General features: G+C 59.7%; 4 protein-coding genes across 9 annotated transcripts; 2 read left to right on the forward strand and 2 right to left on the reverse strand.

The window, feature by feature from the left end:
• The first annotated feature begins 22 nt into the window (after positions 1 to 22).
• On the forward strand, positions 23 to 4,515 carry FDX2 (ferredoxin 2). Of its 6 annotated transcripts, XM_060145224.1 has the most exons (6): positions 69 to 319; positions 407 to 461; positions 670 to 712; positions 1,041 to 1,171; positions 3,802 to 3,889; positions 4,087 to 4,226. In XM_060145224.1, the coding sequence occupies exons 1-5, from the start codon at positions 81 to 83 to the stop codon at positions 3,847 to 3,849; spliced, it is 516 nt and encodes a 171-aa protein (XP_060001207.1). In that variant the 5' UTR covers positions 69 to 80; the 3' UTR covers positions 3,850 to 3,889; positions 4,087 to 4,226. The 6 variants fall into 6 exon arrangements, with proteins under 6 accessions (XP_060001205.1, XP_060001207.1, XP_060001204.1 ...); XM_060145222.1 differs by lacking the exon at positions 1,041 to 1,171 and having other exon boundaries at positions 23 to 319; positions 670 to 776; positions 4,087 to 4,515; XM_060145221.1 differs by lacking the exon at positions 1,041 to 1,171 and having other exon boundaries at positions 4,087 to 4,515.
• Positions 4,516 to 5,002: 487 nt separating this feature from the next.
• On the forward strand, positions 5,003 to 7,465 carry ZGLP1 (zinc finger GATA like protein 1). Its single transcript, XM_060146687.1, has 5 exons — positions 5,003 to 5,139; positions 5,388 to 5,762; positions 6,559 to 6,644; positions 6,997 to 7,090; positions 7,257 to 7,465. The coding sequence occupies exons 1-5, from the start codon at positions 5,003 to 5,005 to the stop codon at positions 7,384 to 7,386; spliced, it is 822 nt and encodes a 273-aa protein (XP_060002670.1). The 3' UTR covers positions 7,387 to 7,465.
• Positions 7,466 to 10,521: 3,056 nt separating this feature from the next.
• ICAM5 (intercellular adhesion molecule 5) lies at positions 10,522 to 17,099 on the reverse strand. Its single transcript, XM_060146689.1, has 11 exons — positions 17,018 to 17,099; positions 15,815 to 16,084; positions 15,312 to 15,632; positions 14,803 to 15,090; positions 14,154 to 14,408; positions 13,784 to 14,032; positions 13,052 to 13,294; positions 12,695 to 12,973; positions 12,354 to 12,593; positions 11,679 to 11,945; positions 10,522 to 10,927 (listed from the first exon to the last, which is right to left on the reverse strand). Exons 1-11 carry the CDS (start codon positions 17,097 to 17,099, stop codon positions 10,653 to 10,655), a joined length of 2,769 nt encoding a protein of 922 aa, XP_060002672.1. The 3' UTR covers positions 10,522 to 10,652.
• A 1,661-nt stretch (positions 17,100 to 18,760) lies between these two features.
• Positions 18,761 to 19,820, reverse strand: ICAM4 (intercellular adhesion molecule 4 (Landsteiner-Wiener blood group)). The gene is made up of 3 exons (XM_060146688.1): positions 19,427 to 19,820; positions 19,003 to 19,308; positions 18,761 to 18,879 (listed from the first exon to the last, which is right to left on the reverse strand). Exons 1-3 carry the CDS (start codon positions 19,818 to 19,820, stop codon positions 18,761 to 18,763), a joined length of 819 nt encoding a protein of 272 aa, XP_060002671.1.
• Between the last annotated feature and the right edge of the window lie 296 nt (positions 19,821 to 20,116).

Consider the following 20,116-nt stretch of genomic DNA (forward strand, 5'->3'; position numbering starts at 1 on the left):
GGTGCAGCCGAGCCTGCCCGGCTCCTCACTCTGGCAAGCCTCCTCCTGGACTCACTTCTGTCGCACGCCCCCACGCAAAAATGTCGGCGCTTATGTTCGGGCAATTACGGGCCCATCTCTCTCGCGTGCGCCACGGCGCATACTTAGTCTCTGGGTCACATGATGCCTGTCATGGCCGCCTCCGTGGCCTGGGGAGGCGTGAATGCTGGGTTCCTGCTGCGGGCGGCCAGGGGTGCCTGGTGGTGCCGACCCGGGGGCTTTTGGGGGTCCGGGGAGGCGGCGGCGGCGCCTGCGACAGCCAAGAAGTTCCGGGCGACAGGTATCTGGGGCGCTCCGGACGGGCAGCGTTAACCTATTGGACGCCGGCCGGGCGCGGCATGGCTGCTCACCCAACCGTGTTTTCTAGGCTCGCGCCCGGCGGGGGAGGAAGAAGCCGGCGGCCCCGAGCGGCCCGGGGACGTGTGAGTGTGGGGGCCAGGTCCCCCATTACTAATTTCACGAGGTTTCTCCGGTCCTCACCTAGCCCTACAGCCTCATCCCTGGGTCCCCCTTCTGTATCACCCTAATCCCCTGTCCATCAAGCCCCAAACGCGACTCCCTAATCCTAGATTACACCTGGTCCCTGTGCCCATCATCCAGTTCGTCATCTGCACCCCGATCTGTCCTCAGGGTGAACGTGGTGTTCGTAGACCGGTCAGGCCAACGGATTCCGGTGAGCGGCAGAGTCGGGGACAATGTTCTCTACCTGGCCCAGCGCCATGGGGTGGATCTGGAAGGTGGGAGCCGGGCACAGGGAACTGGGGAGGCCCGTATTCATTCGTTAAAAAAACCCCATAAGTCAGATATGATTCTCCACTACTTAACCCTGCATGGCTTCCCACCAAACATGGGTAAACTTCAGACTCCTCACCACAGTCTCATTCCCTGCCTCTTAACCTTCATTCATTCAGCAGTTATTTATTGAGCATTTGCTAGAGGTTACTAAAACTCCTGCCCTCCAGGAGCTTGTATTCTCTTCCTTTTTCCTCCCTCTCTTCTAGCCACACTGGCTTTCTTGCTCTTCTTCAAACAGCCCAGTTCATGCCTGCCTCAAGGCCTTCGCATTTGCCGTTCCATCAGAAGTGCTTTCCCACCAGATCTTCTGGCTCCTTCTCATCCTTCAGGTCCCGATGTAAATGTCATCTTCCTGACAGTCTTGTCCCCCTCGGTCCAACTAAAGTCCCCATGCCCCGATAACTGTCATCTCAGTGTGTTTTATTCTCTGCGTAGCACTTCTCATTGTTTTGTTTCCTTCTTAGTCATCTCTCCCCAGAATCAGATCAGAAACCCTGTTTGCCTTGTTCACACTTATTTGTTGCCTGTCATGGTATTTAGATGTAACAGGTATTAAATCAGTATTTGTTAGAGGAAATACAATAATAGCAGACATTACTTTAAGCCTGTTAACACATATTAACTGATTGAATCTATTCCGTGAAAACTTTATGCAGGAGGGGAGAATATTATCCTATCTTATAGGTGAGGAAACTGAGCCTTAGGTTGAGCAGACCTGGTCCAAGTTCAAGTAAGTGGCAAAACTAGATTCAAGCAAACCCAGCCTATTTTAGCCACTAGTCTGTGCTGCTCTTCTATGAATATTGAACACTTACTGTGTGCCAGGTAGCAATGTAAAAAACAGATAAGGCCCGTGTCATTTCACACCAATTTCAACCTAATAGGGACAATAATCCCATGCATAAACATGTAATTATATCATGAGCAACTGGGAAGAGCAGTCTTTTAAAAAGTGTACAGGGGGCTTCCCTGGTGGCGCAGTGGTTGGGGGTCCGCCTGCCGATGCAGGGGACGGGGGTTCGTGCCCCGGTCTGGGAGGATCCCACATGCCGCGGAGCGGCTGGGCCCGTGAGCCATGGCTGCTGGGCCTGCGCGTCCAGAGCCTGTGCTCTGCAACGGGAGAGGCCACAGCAGTGAGAGGCCCGCGTACCGCAAAAGCAAAAGCAAAAACAAACAAATAAACAAAAAGTGTACAGGGTTAGCTGTTGGGTATATGTAATAGGGAGCTGATTTAATCATTAGACGGGGAGAGTTGTAGGAATGTGTGTGTGGGGCGTGGGGGTCATAGCAAACCTACCTAAAGTTCTGTTCTGGAATCCAGTGATTGGCAGTTCATGACAGAGATTAGAACATGAATTTTCAAGGCAAGTGGGCTGTGTTCAGATTTTGCTGTTGCCAACTGTGTGACCGTGAGCAAGGTCCTTAGCATCTCTCGGCCTCATCTATAAAATGGGATAATTCAGTTCCTATCTCACCAGATTGCTGTGAGGATTAAACAGATCTCATGTGTAGTGTGTAGTACCTGGCATATAGTTGGTGTGCAGTGAGTAGTTGGGACGATTACATTAGATAATGTGTCTCATGGGGTAAGGACGCTAACGAGTTGGGAAAGAGGGCTGAGGAAGAGATGCCTGGGAACTACTGGCAGTTTCGAGGCCCAGACAGTTTCTTCCCCAGAGACTGGAAGGGTGGGCAAATTAGTCACCGTAGCCCACAGGGATGGTCTGCTGGTTCAGGAGGCTGCCTTGCAGCACCACCCTTATTGTCCGACATGTCCGGAAGAGAAAAGAGAATTCTGTCCCGTTCACTTATAACAAGTATCTCTCGAGCATCTACAACCTGCCAGGCTCAGTGCTGAGTACAGAGAGAAGAGGGCAGGTTGACAGAGCACAGGTAAACCCAGAAATTATGATGGTAATTTCACACTGTGATAAATACTGTCCAGAAATTATTTAAGAGATAACAAGGGTCAGGGGAAGGACAAGAAATGGGGCACTTGGAGGACAGTTGAGTCCCCAAAGACAACAAGGACGTAGCCATGGAAGGAGTGGAGAGAAGAGCATTCCAGATCAAGAGTATGGAAGATGCAGAGGTCCGGTGGTGGGGATGAGCTTGGCATGGAGGAGTTGAGTGAGGGGGCCGGTGTGGCTGAAGTGGGTGAGTGCGGGGGTGGGAGCATCTCAAGGACTGAGTGGAGGGGTTTGGGTTTTATTCTGTCTATAAAAACCCTTTGGGGGGGGAAAGAAAAACCTTTGGAAGGCTTTAGGCCAGGAGGAACATTATTTCGGAGCACAGTTCCCAGTGATCAATCAGAAGGTTGGGAATGTGTCCAGGGGCAAGCAGGAAATCCCAGACTCTCCATCTTCCAACCCTTATTCCCTAACCCCTTCCCCTGCTGCAGCATTAGATGCTGAGTGAGCCGGTCCCTCCTTCAGCAGCAGCAGGGAAGCCCAGCACAGTGGTAGGGTCGCAGCAAGGGCCCACAGGCTACAGGAAACCTGCCTGGCCTGTCCCCTCTCAGCTACACTGAAGTCAGGTCCACGCTCATTAATGGTTCCAGGTATCCAGCCTGGTCCTCAGCCTGCTGGGGAGTTTGGGGGAAACCCCGGGCATCCTTTTGCAAAAACTATGTGCAGGTCAGGAACAGCCAGCTAAGTCAATGACAGGGTGGGTGGAGGGTGCCCACAGTGGGCGTGCAGGCCCGGGAGGGAGAAATGAGGGTCGAGTGGTGAAACGAAGGGATTCTTGGGAATTCCCTGGTGGTCCAGCGGTTAAGACTTGGCTCTCACTGCCGTGGACCTGGGTTTGATCCCTGGTCGGGGAAATAAGATCCCCAATCCATGTGGTGTGGCCAAAAATAATAATAATAATAATAAAGAAACAAAGGGATTCTCCTTTATGTCCTTCACTGAATGGCACCTGCCTGACCACTCCCCTTACCAATGCTCCCTCACTTGCTGTCCCCAGGAGCCTGTGAAGCCTCCCTGGCGTGCTCCACCTGCCACGTGTATGTGAGCGAGGACCACCTGGACCTTCTGCCTCCTCCTGACGAGAGGTGAGCAGGGGGGCCCCTCCCAGCTCTGAGCTGCAGGGCTTGGTTGCTGAGCCTTGGCGTTCCGGGTGTCCAGAGTTCCACCCCGTCAGCAGCAGAGGGCAGCCCCAGCTTTTCTCCTGCTCCTGCTGCTGGCAGGAGAGCTTCCTTTCTGGCCACTCCCCCAGACCCATTAATAATCGCTGCCCCCCTTGCTCCAGGGAGGACGACATGCTGGACATGGCCCCCCTCCTCCAAGAGAACTCCCGGCTGGGCTGCCAGATTGTGCTGACACCTGAGCTGGAAGGGGCTGAATTCACCCTGCCCAAGATCACCAGGAACTTCTACGTGGACGGCCACGTCCCCAAGCCCCACTGACTCAGGCAGCTGGATGGTCCCAGACACTCACGGCCCCAGGGCCAGGACTGGAGGAATAGCCAAGTTGCCAGCCCCGCCCAGAGCACGGGACAGTCCCGGGAGAGATGGCGGAAGCAACCGGAAGGCCAGAACGCGTGCTTCAGAGAGATCCCGCGTCCAGGCTCTGGTGGGGACAGGGCCCCTGTTGGGTCAGCCTCCCCCAAACCCCTGAAAATGGGGGTGTGGATAGGGGTGGAACCTAATCGGAGAGATAATAAAACCGGCTCACAGACTTCCGGCATCTTGAGTGTCCTTGCGGGGGGTGCGGGTGGGAGTACAGGCCCTGGGGTCTACAACTGCAACTTCCAGGCCTCCAGCTTTCCCCTCCCACGGTGGTGATGGGCCAGCGGGAAACTGAGAAAGAGGCCTCATAGTGAGGGCCCGCGAGCCTGAGGATCAGCGTGGCAAGGCCCCGCCCCTCAGCCGCGGAAGGATTTGGAGGGGTCCAGGCTGCTCTTGGCCGAAAGGGGTGATCAGGCCACCTAAGCAGGGTCGGAAGGGAGAGAGGACGGAGGCTGGCCTGAGGGTGGAGGCTTCGAAGCCCGTGCCCAATATCGCAGGTCAGAGGCGCCCGATCCCACTGGCCCCGCCCCCCTCAGGTGGAGCTCCTTGCACCCAGGGCCAGAAGCGCCCCCGCCCCAAGCAGGTGGGGCTCATCGGGTGGGCCCGGCGTGGGCGGGGCCGGGGGAGATTTGGGAAGTGGGTAAGGGCTGGGGCACAATGGAGGCCGAGCCAGCCCCGGACTTGTCGATGCTTCGAGAGCTGCTGGCGCCGCCCTGTCTGGACCCCGAACCGCCCCCGGAACTCGCCACCCAGCAGGCACCAAAGACCCCAGGATGCCTCAGACCCAGTGGCAGGTGCGTTAAGGAGCGGCCCTTCCCCCAACCTGGCCCAGTGGTCAAGGGATCATGACCTCTGGTTCCTGGGGTTACTCAGGGGTCAAAATGTTAGTTCCTGGTACTTACAAGGAAGAGGTCCCGGTCCCCAGGGATACTTGGAGTCATATGGGGGTCAGAGGCTATACAGTTCTTCTTGCCCCCTGTGCCTGAGACTCATGTAGGTACCGCCCAGGGAGTGGGGTGACCGCACTGCCCCTTGTCCCCAGGTCCTTCTGGCCTGCACACCAGGACTCGGTCACCGCCCTTCACTTCCTCCAAGAGACAGCAGAGGGGCTGGCCCAGCCCGCCACCTGGGACACTCAGGCCCTAGGGCCCTGCTGGGAGCCGAAGGCCCTGGAGACTCTGGGAGCCCTACCTCCGGCCAAGGATACCGAGAACATGCTGACCCCAGTCAGCCAGCAGAGCCGCAGCCTGGGGCCCCGAGTGGCTCCCCCGGCCTCTTCAGCCCAGCCACAGAGGAGACCCCGGAAGCAGTCGAACCCCCAGCGGGGCGCCGAGAAAGTGGACCCCCAGTTCGAGGGGGTGACCCTGAAGTTTCAGATAAAGCCAGATTCCAGCCTACAGATCATACCCACCTACAGGTAGGGGCTGGCCTGAGCAAGGGCACCCTTTATGCAAGTAACAGTGGTAACAGTGCAGAGGCCCGGGGGCAGGTGCTCCCAGGAATGCCGTCATGGACTCCCACCTCAGCCCTGCCTTACAAATGGCCCCATCTCTGAGCGAGACCTCAGGCTGGTGTCAGTCCCTGTCCCTGCTGCTATGAGCCAGTCACATCCAGGTCTGAGCCTGGGTCTCTTCTTAAAAGGCCTGACCATACCCGGAGCTGCTGCTTCTGTTAGTTTTTCCAGCAATGATAATAGCTACCGTTTGTCAGACATGACAACAGTCATAGAGGTAACAGGTAGCACTTGGTGTGTATGGGCTCGCTGAACCCCGTGAGGCCCACTTTACAGATGCAGAAACTAAGGCGCAGAGGATGAGATCTCTTGTCCTTGGTCACACGGCAAAGAGGTGGGAGAGCTGAGCTTTCAACCTGGCAGGCTGGGGAATTCCCTGGCAGTCCAGTGGTTAAGACGTGGACTTTCACTGCCGTGGGCCAGGGTTCCATCCACAGTCGGGGAACTAAATTCCCACAAGCCGCTGGTTGCAGAAAAAAAAAAAAATAGCAAAACAAAACAAAAACAAACCTGGCAGGCTGGCCCCAGGCTTACTGTCTTTTCAAATGGTTATGTCTGTGATATTAATGAGGTGCAAGGCCAGGACTTTCAGACATCAGATGCCTCCTTGGGGGTTGCCTGATCGTAAATCTTCAATTGGGGGCTATCTGGGACAGCATACAGACAGACCCTCGGTGCTAACACCTTGTCTACTCCCCAGCCTGGCCTGCAGCACCCGCTCTCAGGGTCCCCCACCAGGCCCTGCCAGAGTCCCAGAGGCCAATGCAAGAGGCAGCGAGGCTCTGGGTGAGTCCTGGAGACTTGAGAGCTATAAATACTTGGGGGGGGGTACAGTTTCATTTCTTCCTTGTCTTTCTCCCCATCCCGCTTCCCTATTTAGACCCATCCAGGAGTCTCAGCATCCCCCTCCACTCAGGCTGAGTCACCCACGCCCCCGGCTTCTTCCTCTGCTGAGCTTTGCCATCTGTCTCCCTTCTTGGCTTTCCCTCTGTCTTAGATCTGGCAACACCGGGGCTGGCCCGGAGCTGGGTGGGGCCTTCACAGAGACCCCACCCCCCCAAAATGCCCATCCCACACAGGCCTCCTGAGCTCGGACTCTTGGCCTCTGACCCTTGCCCTTTGGCCTCTTCCCTTTCAGGGCCCCGACGCTGTGCTTCCTGTAGGACCCAGAGGACCCCACTCTGGAGAGATGCCGAAGATGGGACCCCCCTCTGCAACGCCTGTGGTATCAGGTCCTCAGAATGGAGGAGGGATTTGGGGTGGGGTCTTCGCATCAGTCCATGCTTAGCCGGTGTGGGGTTTGCGGAAGAGGAAACACCCACCTCTTGGGGAACGGGGCTCACCCGTGGTGATTTCTGGGCCCCTGGTGAATGTTGGTTTCTTGCACTCCCATCCCAGGTACAAGAAATATGGTACCCGGTGCTCCAGCTGCTGGCTGGTGCCCAGGAAAAGTGTCCAGCCCAAGAGGCTGTGTGGCAGATGTGGGGTGTTGCTGGGTCCCCACCCAGTCCCAACTCAGGAAGGGTAAGCCTTTCCTCACCCAGCCGAGCCTGTCCTGCCTCAGTTTCTCCAGGGGAAGAATGGCCTGAAGGCCTCCTAGGGGAAAGAACTTGGGTCTTGAGGGGTGCAGCCTGCCTCCTCTCTGCCCCCTCCCCATTCAGAGACACCAGGTGGAAGACCCAGGCCTCAGGCCCCAGAGCTCCTGGCTCACGGGGTCACTGGCCCCCTCCTTGGCCCCTGCTTCAGCCAGGCTTGGCTGAGAACCTCACCCCCTCAGGAAATGCTCGTGGCTGTGAAACTCATATTGTTAATAGCAGTGACAATAAAGAGCAAAACTCCTCAGATAAAGGGCACCGTGACTTTGGGATCCCACCTTGCGCGCTCTCCCCCGCCTCTCCCCTGGCCCAGGAATGTGGGGAAGGGGTTTTCTCGGTGGGGTTCTGAGGGACACACACAGTCGTGTAGACAGGCACCACCTGGGAATTAGCCCCATTCATTACAGCACCCCATACAGGGCGACAGCCACCACATGCAGAGACAGACAACACGTTCAGAAAGATACACACAGTGGGACATCCCCGGGGGTCCAGTGGTTAAGACTCCCCGCTTCCACTGTAGGGGCACAGGTTCAATCCCTGGTCAGGGAACTAAGATCCCACATGCCTTGCGGCACGGCCAGAGACGCATCAGCAGACACATATGTGCTGACAATCACGAGACAGACCACACACAAGACAGCAAGACATTGACAGACGCACATCCACCAATAGACACACGTGTTGATGTACACACAGGACACATACACATGCACGATACAGACACACATGAAAGAAACATAGGTGGCACAAGTTGGCCCACGGTGATACACACACAAGTGGGCCCTGTATCTGGCAGCTCCACCCTTGCCTAGAGAATGTCTCCGTCCTGCATCCTTTCACACACCAGTCCCTACTGTGTCCCCTCCTCCCTTTCAAGATCTCTCTAACCCCACCAAAGTGTGTCCCCAACCTGAAGCCAAAAGCCACATGGGAGACGCTGAGCTCTACCCCTGTTGCCAGGACACACAGGCCACCACTACTCACTGGGAGGGAGGGAGGGAGGAGGGGGGCATCAAGGATGGATGAGATGCAGAGTGGGCAGGAGTGGTCCCTGCTGTGAGGGGTGAGTGAGGCCTGCAGGTCCACTGGCCCTGGGAAGGCGAGCCCCTCTGAGACCCCCTTTGACTCTCCTGAGTGAGCCTGTGGGGAAGGCTTGGGTCCAGATTCCTCAGCCCTCAGATCCCTGACTCATTCAGTACCCCCCTTGCTTGGCTCAAAACACCCTCCCCCAGGTCTCCCGTAGCTGCTGCCTTTCGCATCACTGGAGTGGGGGTGGGCTCTGCCCCAACACCACATCTTCAGAGACCCCTTCCTTGACCCCCCCCCAGCCTAAAATGGACACCCCCCCTCCCACCCCACGTCAGGCTCTAGTTCAGCTCTTTGGTCATCTTTCTCTTAGAACCTACCAGAAGTTTCACCTCGCTACTGGTCCAGGGTTATTTCATTCACATTCATCTCCCCTACTGGACCATGACTTCAGAGGTCCAAGGTCACCACCTCTCTGTTCTTGACCGTGATATGCCCCCCCACCACCACCACCAGTGCCCAGCATGGAGAAGCTCTTCGGGGAGAGACACAGCACACGAGGGTCTCAGACTGTGTGTCTACAAACCCCTGGCTGTTTTTATCGACGTAGTCAACATTTATTGACCAACTACTGTGTGCCAGGTCCCAAGGAGGCACTCAGTTATGAATGGAACAGAGATCCCTAGCAAAGCCAATATTCGAGAGTGACAGTAAACAGGTATTCAATAAGTATCTAATAGAATGTCAAGTAGTGATCATGCTACAGAGAAAATAAAGTATGTAAGGAGGTGAGGAGTTGGGTTGCTACCGCGTTCTCAGGGAAAGCCTCTCTGAGCAGGTGTGACCTTTGTGTAGAGACCTGACAGTAAGGAACTAGCTGGGAATTCCCTGGCGGTCCAGGGGTTAGGAATCTGCGCTTCCACTGCGGGGGGCACGGGTTCGATCCCTGGTCAGGGAACTAAGATCCCACATGCTGGCAGTGCGGCCAGAAGAAACAAAGGAACTATTTGAAATGAGGACACCTGGGGCAGAGGTAATGGCAAGAGCAAAGGCCCTGTGGCAGGCAGGAGTTTGGGATTCACGGAACCTCAAGGATGCGGGTGGGCAAGGAGAGAGGTGATGGGGGCCGGACAGCAGGGGCTGCACCACGTTTGGGCCTCGTGGCCTTTTGTACCTGGCACCCGGCACTGGCTTAGCCTCTAGTGCCCCAGTTTCCTGCTCTCACTTTTGCTCCCGAAATGTTTGTGAGGGGCAGCCGGTGGAGCTGGAGCAGTCCAGGCCCGCTTCCTTCTGGCAGCTCTGTGTTCCTGCTTTTGAGGGAGGAGGAAACGGGGGGTGGAGGAGGCCCAGCTGTTCTCTCCTTCTGCTGTGGGGGGTGAGGGGGTTGACTGGTGGTGAGCAGGGGGCGGGGATGTGGCTGATACCCTATGTGTCTCTTCCGAATCGTGATGGGCCAAGTCGAAAGGCAGCTTGTGGGTAAACTGAGGCACCGCGGATGGACACAGGAGGGAGGAGGCCTTGAGGGTGGGGCAGGGGTGCACCCTGTAATAGGAGGGACATCGCAGCGGCTGACACTCGGAGCTGCAGCTTCCTTTACCCATCCCTGCAAGGCCTCAGGGCTGGGGCGATGCCCAGACCCCTGGGAAAGGGCCTCCACCTATCCAGGGAAGGCAGCCTCAGCTCCTCCTGGAAGCAGGCCTGGGGGAAGCACCCAGCTCCCACCCCCAACATTAGCCGGATTAGAGGGCAGCGCTGGGCGGAAGAGATAAGCATAGAAAGGGAGGAAGGAGCCAGGTCCCCACCCCCGCCCAAGGGTCCAGGGAGAACACGAAACAGGGCACGGAGAGCGCAAACTCCCGGTCACATCGCGAAATGGCGGCTTGGACTGTGCCTGACACGTAGTAGGCCCTCAAAAGCAAAAATGGTTTTTTGAATAAACACCCACAGGGTTGGGATTCGAACCCTGCGTTGCTTCTGCATCGCGGACTGAAACAGATGGAGCCGAAGTCCTTTATAAAAACTTTATTGGGGAAGGGGGTAGAAAATGGGGGGTGACGCCCCTGGAATTGAATTAAATAAATAAATAAATAAATAAATAAATAGAACAATAAATAAGCCCCCGTGTGAGTCTGGGGGGCGTCCCCCGGCCCGCGGGGAGAGGGGAGCAGGCTCACGCTGACGTCAGCTGGATGGCAAAGACCTCGCCCCCCGCCGGCGCCTCTGCGGTGCCCGCAGCTTCAGTTGCACCTTCGGCGCCCCCGCCCCCGCCGGCGCCGGCACCCGCGCCGTTGAGACACACGGCCTCACCCGAGCTCTCGGCCTCCTGCACATTATATTCGCCCTTCTTGCAGGCGGTGGACTGCACGTAGAAGGCCAGGCCGGCCCCCGCGGCCAGCAGCGCCGCGCCTCCAGCCGCGCCGCTCACAGCGACCCATAGCCACGGACCTGCGGGGTGCGGACGCTCAAAGAAGGTGGTCGAGCTCCCCCCACCCATCCAACACACCAAGCCCGGGCCACTTCTGCCCCTCCCCACAGGCATGAGGTCAGTTCTCACGTGCCTGGCAGGGAGCCCCAGGGAACCCAGCCTTGGAGGAAAGGAGAGACCCCAGTAAGGCCACCCCCAGCTCGGGTGAGGCCCTATACCCATTTTATGGGCCACCCCATCACAGGGAGGATTTAAGCCCCTAGCCCCAGAGATACCCAGGAAGTCAAGCAACTCTCCTCACCCTCAAAAGGATGGTGGGGCGGGGGAGAACCCAGTCATTCCTCCACCCCAGAAAGACCCCAGCCCCAGAGATACGCGAAGCGGCAGCAGGATCCTGCTGGGTCCCCACCACTATCCTCTGCCTCTGTCCCTCTCCAGACCCCCTTCTCCACAGCCGCACGCTGGAAGGTGAATTGGATCAAGCCTTCACCACGCAGAACCCACCCAAAGTTAAGTCCCTCCTCACAGCAGTCACAGCCCCGAAGGTTCCCTTCCCTTGGGCTCGTCAGCTCCCTCTCCTTCCACTTGCCACCCCCACTGCGCCATCAAAACCCCACCCGCCAGGGCGCCCCTAATTTCCACCCCGGCTCACTTCTGTCTCATCTGTGGGGACTGAAAGGGAGGCAGGGACGGGGTCAAGAGTCCCAAGGCGCGGGTCACAGCCCCCTGTAGATCCCTCGCCCAGCCCCCCCCCCACCAGCTGCTACTTACCAGCCACGCGCACGGTGATGCGCCGGGTGTGGCGCCCATGCGCGTTGGTGGCTGCGCACTCATACTCGCCGCCGTGGCTGCCCATAGCGCCCGCCACGCTCAGCGTGCTGTTGTTGCTAGACAGGCCGATGTTGAGCGCCCCCGGGGGCGCACGCCAGCTGATCTGGGCTGGGGGCCAAGCCTCCGCTCGGCAGGTCAGCGTGAAGTTCCCTCCTGGCCGCACGCCTCCTGGAGGCGAGGCAGCCAGCTCGGCCACGACGGGGCGGTCTACAGGGGACAGGAGGTTGAAGGGGCCAGCCGCTGACCGAGAGCCCCCTTCTGAGACTGTCCCTCTTGAGATGAGCAGGCAAAGATCCTGCCTCACTTCAGAGCCCCATCCCCCTACAACTGGACTGCTGTCGGGGCTAAAATCCTGAGCCCTGCTTCACTGAATGGAAGGAGGTGGGGACCCACGCCAGGGCCCTTCAGACCCAGAACTTGAGGGGGCGGGGGCGGGCTCGGGCTCTTGTTCCCTAGAGTTTTCATTACCCTTAACATTTCATGTTAAGGCCAGGATTCCTTGTCCCCAGAAATGGGACTGGGGAGGTGCCCTTGAACTCCCCCGGGGAATCCCACCTCTTTTAGTCACTGTGCCCGAGACCGGATGCCCTCTATCTGGTGCTGCCCGCAACTCACACTCCACGCCCACGGTGACGATCCGGGCGTCAGTGCCGTGCGCGTTGGTGGCCAGGCAGCGGTAGATGCCTGCATCCTGTCGGGACACGCGCAGCCGCTGCGGCCGGGGCGCGCCCTCCCGGGAGCAAAGCACTTGTGGGGAGGGGCGACCCCGGGCGGAGCAGGCCAGCGCAGCAGCGTCGGCGCCTTCCAGCCACGTCTGGTGACTCGGGCAGGTAGATTCATCCATTTGCGGTGGCGCTGCAAAACAGCCATGGGGTGGGGGCGGGGGGGCTCGTTGTTCAGGGAGAAGCCGGGACCTGGAACACCCCCTACTCCCCGCCCGCCTGGGCCTCGCTCACACTCCGCGCTCACGGTGACCATCTTGACCACGGAACCGTGCTGATTGGTGGCGTTGCAGATGTAGGTTCCGGGTGCCAGTTCTCTAGGGATTTGAGGGGCTCTGGGACCAGGGTCTGGGGGTGCCAGCGGCAGCAGCGCCCCCTCGCTGGTGCCTCCGGAGCCAACGCACTCCACGCTCGGCTCTGGCTTCCCATCCACCTCACAGGAAAACAGTTGCCCAGATCCTTCCACCCACGTCCAATTGCTAGGGCAGCTCACCTCCTCAAAACTGGGGCCATCTGGGGGGCAGAGGGACTGGAAGTCAGGACAGGGTGATTCCGACGTACCCCGTCCTGCCCTGTGTTGCCCCCACTCACATTCCACCGTGACGGCTACATTTTTGGCTGCAGACCCTCGAGCATTAGTGGCTTCGCAGCGGTAGGTGCCCGCGTGCTCCCGGACCACACGCAGTGTGCCCTCGACGACCCTGGCTTCCCCAGAGCGCACACAGTTCACGTTGGGTGGCGGGACCCCATGGGCCACACAGCTCAGGGAGGCCTCTGTTCCTTCCAGCCAGGTAATGCGTTCAGGGCAGCCCACACTGTCCAGCGCTGGTGCGTCTAGAGAGGAGGGTGTTGTTGAGTTTTGGGGTTTAGGGACAGGTCTAATGTCCCTAGACCCTTTTTCCCATCCCAGGCGGGTAGGCTACGCTCTGCACAGGGACACCAAAGCAAAGAAGTTTCTCTCCAGTCAAGCCGTGCACTGTTTTGGGACTTCCTGAGCCCTGAAGTGTGCTTTTTTCCTGATTCCTACAAAGTGCCCACAGGACCCTCCCCAGTCTTTAGCTTAAAAATTGTTAGCCGGTTTGGAGCACCCACGTTTCCAAGACTCAGCTCAAACGCCAGGCCCCAGGCTCCTGTGGACACGTCCACCCCCTCCCCTCCATCCTTCTCTAAGATCTTCCCCTAATCCGGCTCACCAGCCTCTTGCCTTTCTCAAAATCCTGCTCAAAGGCACGCCTCAGACCCTGTTTCCACCTTCCTCTGTAGTCAGGCCACCCCTAGACACTGAGAACCAGACAGAGGTGCGCCCTATGCACCTCCACTCACACTCCACCGTCAGAGTCACGTCCTTGACCGCCTGGCCCTGGACGTTGGTCGCGGTGCAGTGGTAAGTTCCAGCGAGCGCGCGAGTGACCGGACCCAGCAGGCCCAGGGCCAGCACCGCCCCGCCGTCGGGCCGCGCACAGTGCACCGAGGGCTCTGGGTTTCCACGGGCCTCGCAGCGCAGCGTCTGCTCGGGCCCCTCCGGCCACGTCCAGCTCCTGGGACAGTCCGAATCGTCCAGCCGGGGGGCGTCTGCGGGCAGGGGCATGGGATACAAGAGGCTAGACGTGGACCGTGGGGAAATCCTCCACTTCCATGACACGGCCAGAGACCAGGCAGGCGGAGGTAGGCGAGAGGTTAAAGGCCAACTCACATAGGACGCGCAGCTCGGCGCTCTCGTTCTTTCTCAGGGTCTCCCCGTCAACTTCGAGGGTGGCGTCGCAGAAGAAGCCACGCCTGTCGTCGTTCTCGGTGGCGTTCAGCTGGAGCTGGGCGGGCTGTCCCGGGACCGCGGCTGGAATTCCGTCTAGTGTGACTAGGGCTCGGGCCCCGGCTGCGCAGGTTACTGTCACCATCTTCCCCTCGGGGGCGTTGGGCTCGCTCAGGGTCAGGAGGGGTTCCGGGAAGCCTGGGGACGGGGCATTGGCCGGGAGACCACTGACCATGCCCCTCCTGCGGTTCAAGGCTGCCCCTTATCAGCCCGAACCTTCCCCACTTCAGCCAAACCGTGGGTACCGTGCCCTGCCCCTCGGGCTGTTCAGGCTCCTCTCCCTTCTCGCCCCGCCCCTTTGAGGTGGTCAGGCCACATCTCTAGGGATCCTCGTCGGGTCTGCGACCTTCCCCTTTGGGCAGCTCAGACTCCGCTTCTCCAGCTACTATTGAGTCTTCCATCTGCCCCGCCCCTTCGGGACTCTCGGGCCACGCCCATTCCGATACCAGGGCCCCACCCACTATTTGCCCCGCCTTCGCCTTCCTCTGGCTCCACCCCCGAGCCGCCGAGGCCCCACTTCACTCCCTCTTACTGTAGACAGTCACGTTCTCTTGGGTCTCTCGACTCTCGCCCCCCAGGGTCACGTTGCAGACCAGCTGCCTGGCGCCCTCCTGCTCTGCGCTAGCTGTGGCTGTGGCAGTGGCCATGAGAGCGTCCCCCTCGAGGGTGACATCGGGACTCAGCCTCTGGTCCCCCAGCGCCAGGTAGACCTCAGCCTCCGAGGCTGGAAACAGCCCGTCCATGGCGCAGCTTACGGGTCCTTCTGAGCCCACTTCCAAGAGCCGGGGGGCAGCGAGGCGAGGGGGTTCCGGAGGCAGGGCTGGGAGTAGAAGAACAGAGCTTGAACTTACGTATTGAACGCTCAATATGTTCTAAGCGCTTTACAGGCACTCTATTATGGTATTATCCTCAAGGCACAGAGGGGAAAATAACTTTCAGCTGGTGAGTGTTAGGGTAAGAATTAGAATTCAGATTTCTCTGCCTCCAAGCTTCTTAAACATCGGCCCGACCCCCCTGGGTCCCCTCCTCACACCCACTCACCGAAGGTTCGGAGCTCTCTGGGGGCTGAGCTGTTTTCAAACAGCCCCAGGCCATGCGGCCGAAGGTCCAGCTCCGCACGGCACGAGAAATTGGCCCTATGGTCCTCCCTCCGAGCAAGTACCGTGGCTGTGAGCACCGCACCCCGCGCTCGGGGTGGCTCCCCGGAGAAGCTGCGGCGGATCAGCTCCCGGGCGCCCCGCAACAGGGTCAATGTGAGACTCCCACGAGGCCCAGCGCCGGGGACCCTACAGCTCAGGGTGAAGTTCTCGCCCACTGGCTGCCAGGCAGGCAGCGGCACCAGTTCTACACGATCCGGCCGTTCTGCAACGGGGGAACCACGGCTGTTGGAAATGCCAGGGCTCAGCACGACGTGGCTTGGAACCCAGGGGCCAAGAGGGGGAGGGCGTGCTGATCCAGAGGGTGGGGCCTGTAGGAGAGGACCCCGTTACCCAGGGGGCGGGGCCTGGAAGGGAGGGAAAGTAGCTTGGCCTCTGAGAACTCACGAAAAGTGCGAATGAGCCCGCGAGCCTGCAATGTGCGTCGCGCGCAGCGGAAGAAGCAGACGGGCTGGGTCTCCGGCTCTCGGATGTCCACCAACTGCCGCGCCAGCCAGCGCAAACCCCTCTGGGTCCCATTCCGGCGCAGCGAGGTCTCCAGGCCACCGCGCTCGGGCCGTGGGCAGTTGGTGCTGCAATTCAGCCACAGCGATCCCCCGCGCTCCACGAGCGCCACGCGGGGCTGTAGGTCCGCCCAGAAGGGCTCTTGCGCGACCACTGCCCGGAGAAACGCGAGCTCAGCCTGGGAGCCACCTCCCTGGGATCTAAGAGCCCCTATGCAGACTCAGGATTCCCAGGGAATGAGCAGAGGCCACAGCCAGGAGTCCCAAGTCCTGCCCAGGTCTCAGGTTTACAAGCGCGCTCCCACGGTCCAGACCTCGAGGGTGTCTCTGGTACATTGCAGCGGAGAGCCCTTCTCTCCAAGGTGCGGATGGAGTGACGGGGAAGAATGGGGGGGAGGGGAGAGATGAGAGGAAACATGGGGTTTTCAACGCACACAGCAATGCTGGGAAGAGGGGACCCCGGGTGGGGGAAGGGAAGCGGACTGGTTCTCACGGTTCTCGCCAGGAGAAGGGGAGACTGGTTGAAGCGAGGGCAAAAGAGAGATGAGGCTGAGTCAAGCGAGGTTAAGGGAGGAGTCCAAACCCGGGTGAAGAGTACGGAAAGAGGACGCGGGGCTGGGCTCATGAAAGGAACCGCGGGAACAGCCGATGGACTCTGTTGCCAGGGCTCCGGGTGGAGCGGGAACAGTGCCTAGGAGTCACGGCAGTTGGTGAGATTTGGGTCTTCGTGGATTTCGAGTGGTGAAGATGCCAGTCCGTGGACCATGGTGCATAGCAGAGCGTGAGGAGGTACCCCGGGAGGGGACAGGGGAGATAATGGGGTCTCCAGAGCTCGAGGCTGGGTGCAGAAGAGCACCCAGGATCTCGAAGAAGGTAGGGTAGAGACCTGAGTGAGCGAGGAGTCCGGAAGCTTGGTGTCCAGTGTGTGTTGGGGGGGAAGAGGGATAGAGAAGAAGGCCCTGGGCTCAAGGTGGGGGCAGAAGCGTGGGAGCGAGGCGAGGGAGGAGCGGGGAGGGGCTTGTGGCCGCTTCTCAGGTCCAGAAACTACGACCCCGCCCTGTCCACCCTGAGCCGGACCGGCTCTTACCTGAGAGACCGAAGAGCCCCAGGCCCAGGGCAGCCCAGAGGCCGAGCAGCGCCCGGTGCAGCCCTGGCGAGGGTCCTGGCATCGCCGCCGCGGGGGAAGCGCAGGAGGCGAGGGGAGCGCGAGCGCTGAGCTGGGCTAGAGGACTGCGCGGCGCGGCGGGTGGGGTGTGGAGGAGGCTGAGTTGCGCTTGGGGATTGGTTTAACGTTGGTAACTTGGTTTCCAAGGAGGGGGCGGCAGCAGAGGCGGCGCGGGGAGGGCGGGAAGGCGAGCGTGCACCAGGCTACCGGCTTTGATGAAGGCGTGCTGGCAGGAGCGATCGACCCCCAGGGTCTACATGGAGGCCGGCCCCATTGCCCGGAGACTTCTGGGGGCGGCTGCGCACTCCAGCGTCGTCCCCGGCGGCGACGCTGAGGTGGTGGGAATGCAGGGTTGCCCTTCTCAAACCCCCACCCCACCCCTTGCTTAGATGCTATGATAATGAGCTGGACTCCGAGCTCCGCCTCCACATTTAGCCCCTCCCACCAGCCCCCCCCCCTTGGAGCGGAGATGGGTTGGGGGCTAGGAGAGATTTGAGACGTGCAGGCTGGGGATGAGAAGGCTCTAGGGGAGGATGGGGGGATGCCTCCCTCACTGATCCTTCCCCTTTTAACCCCTGGGAGCTGAGGGTTACAGCTACGCCTCTAGTCTTTCTCTGGCTCCGCCCCCGCACGCGACAGAAGGGGCGGGGACGAAAGTGACAGCGAGTTGGGAACGTGTGTGCTTGCGCACAGCGTTCTCGGGCGTCTAAATTAGGGTCGGCTCGGCTCTGGGTCTGTATTTACCCAGCGTGCAGCGGGCACGTGTCTACGCGAATTGTGTGAGCAGGAGCCGCCAAAGAGCGCCTCTGAATCCGCTTTCTGCTCGGCGGGCGGGGCCCTGGACCACGCGGGCCTTGCCAGGCATCCACTGCAGGCCCCGATTCTGCGTCCACGCGAGACCAAGACACCAACTGTGATACTTTTGACTCCGCATCTGGGTTCCAGGTTTGGACACCCTCCACGTGCTCACCAGGCCCGGTGACTAACAGGACGTTTCCAGGATGCGAATCTGTGACATACACCACCGCCCCCCCCCCACCTCACCATCTGGTTGCTCCTTCCCCGCAGTCAACACATGGGTATCTTTTCTGCGTATCCACGTTCCTCACAAAGTACATTTGACCCAGCCCACCTGTGCTCTCACTCCCAGAACTAATGGTGAACTATGGGGATTAGTTCTCTCCCCACCCCTGCCCTCCAGGAAAGTGCAGGGTCTAAAGGGCGAGGGGGGGGTAGGAAACTTAACATCCAATCAGAGCTGCTGCGTGGCAGCGCTGGAGCCAATCAGGAGAAGCCATACCATGAACCAGCCTTCCCACAGCCTAAAGCCCCCCTGGGCCCATGCCTTGCCCCTCTGCACCGCACTGATAATGCCCGCGGGAGAGGTTTTTACTACATCGGCTGGGAATGCAGAGGGAATGGGGCTCCGGCATGGGAGACCAGAGTGAAAAACCTCAGGTGCCCTCAGGGAGACAGGAATTTGGAGAAAATGATAGAGGCAAGGCCAAAAAGAAGACCACTTCAGTCAGAGGAGGTGCACTAATGGGGGACCTTTATGCCCAGGGGCAGAAGCTGGCTGAGGAAGGCTTTATTGATCCAGGCAAGGTTCCCCCAAATGTTCCAGATTCCTTTTTCCTCCAGCTCAGCCAGCATGGACCACTGCCTCTATGCCCGAGACTTCATCGATAGGTACTTTCTCAGGCAGAGGGCCCCCACTACAAGAAGGATCCCCACAAGGGCTGCGATGGAGGTGGAGGCCAAGGCTTTGGACGCAGGGCTCCAAGCTGGAGACAAGAGGGGAGAATTAGGAACAGAGCACTTGGAGGTGTGACAACCCGCATGGACATGCTCTGGCTTGGCCCACATAACCCTTCCCCACTCTTCCCAGGGTTATAAGGGTGCCTCACCGAGGACTGGCAGCGTCATGGGTGCCGAGCTACTGAGGACCACCAGGCCATCGAGATTGAGGCGGGCGTAGCAGGTAACGGGCTGCCCGAAGTCACTGGGCCTGGCGCGTAACGCGTAAGTCAGCGTCACGTTGGCCAGATCCCGGCCGGTGAAGCGCTCCAGGCTCTCGGAGTAGATGACCCGGCCACCGCGCCTCAGAATCACCACCAGGAAGCCCACGGGGAACACGTGTGTCACATGGCAGCGCAGAGTGTACTCACTGCCCATTAAGACCGGAGGCTCCAGGATCACGCTGCGTGGCTGTTCTAAAGCAAGAGGGGGCCGCTGGGCAAGGTCCGAGGGCTCCCCCTAGCGCGACTGTCCGTTACCCCCGCTCCGTCCTCCTCCCCGCACCCCAGCCAGGCCTGAGCCCCTGTCCCTCACTGTAGGCGGTAATCCTGGCGGTGGCCCCCCGCGTTTCTCCCGCGCAGGTGACGAAGCAGTGCACATCGGAGCTCCAGGCCCTCACATCCAGCAGCTGGTAGGATACCCAACCGGGCCCACTGAGCGTGTCGCCTCGCCGCAGCTCGGTGCGGAGGCTGGAACCCTCCGGTAGGGGGCAGCTGCTGCTGCAGTTGAGCCACACTGAGCCCCCCGGCGGCACGGCCTTGAGCTCGGGGCTTATGCGCACCCAGAAGGGCGCTGAGGTCTCCGGGGTCGCGGGAGAGGGGCCTCCCGGGCCTTGCGTCCGCGCACTCCGGCGCCTCCGCGCGCTCCCGCCTCGCGGGTAGGAGGGCGACAGCAAAAGCAGCAACATGAGGAGGAGCAGAGACCCCATGGCAAAAAGCCCGGACTGAGGGGCCCCGCGCCAGGGAGCCAAGGCTGGCTCCGGAGATAAGGAGGCCCGCAGCACCGCCTCTTCAGCCCCACCCCAGGCAGAGAGAGACAGAGGCTCCGGGGGGCCCCGGAGCCCTGCGGTATACACCCCACTCCCGCAGCTTAAGAATGGGATTCTCCACCCCATTCTAAACCAAATGTCATCGTGTTTTTCTGGAGAGGGATCTTTAATTTTCACTAAAGTCTCAAAAGGCCCTAATAAACCCCAGATTTGGATTAGAGCCTGAGGGCTGGACC

This window comes from Lagenorhynchus albirostris, chromosome 3 (assembly GCF_949774975.1).
Source record: "Lagenorhynchus albirostris chromosome 3, mLagAlb1.1, whole genome shotgun sequence".
In the NCBI taxonomy this organism is placed as follows: domain Eukaryota; kingdom Metazoa; phylum Chordata; class Mammalia; order Artiodactyla; family Delphinidae; genus Lagenorhynchus; species Lagenorhynchus albirostris.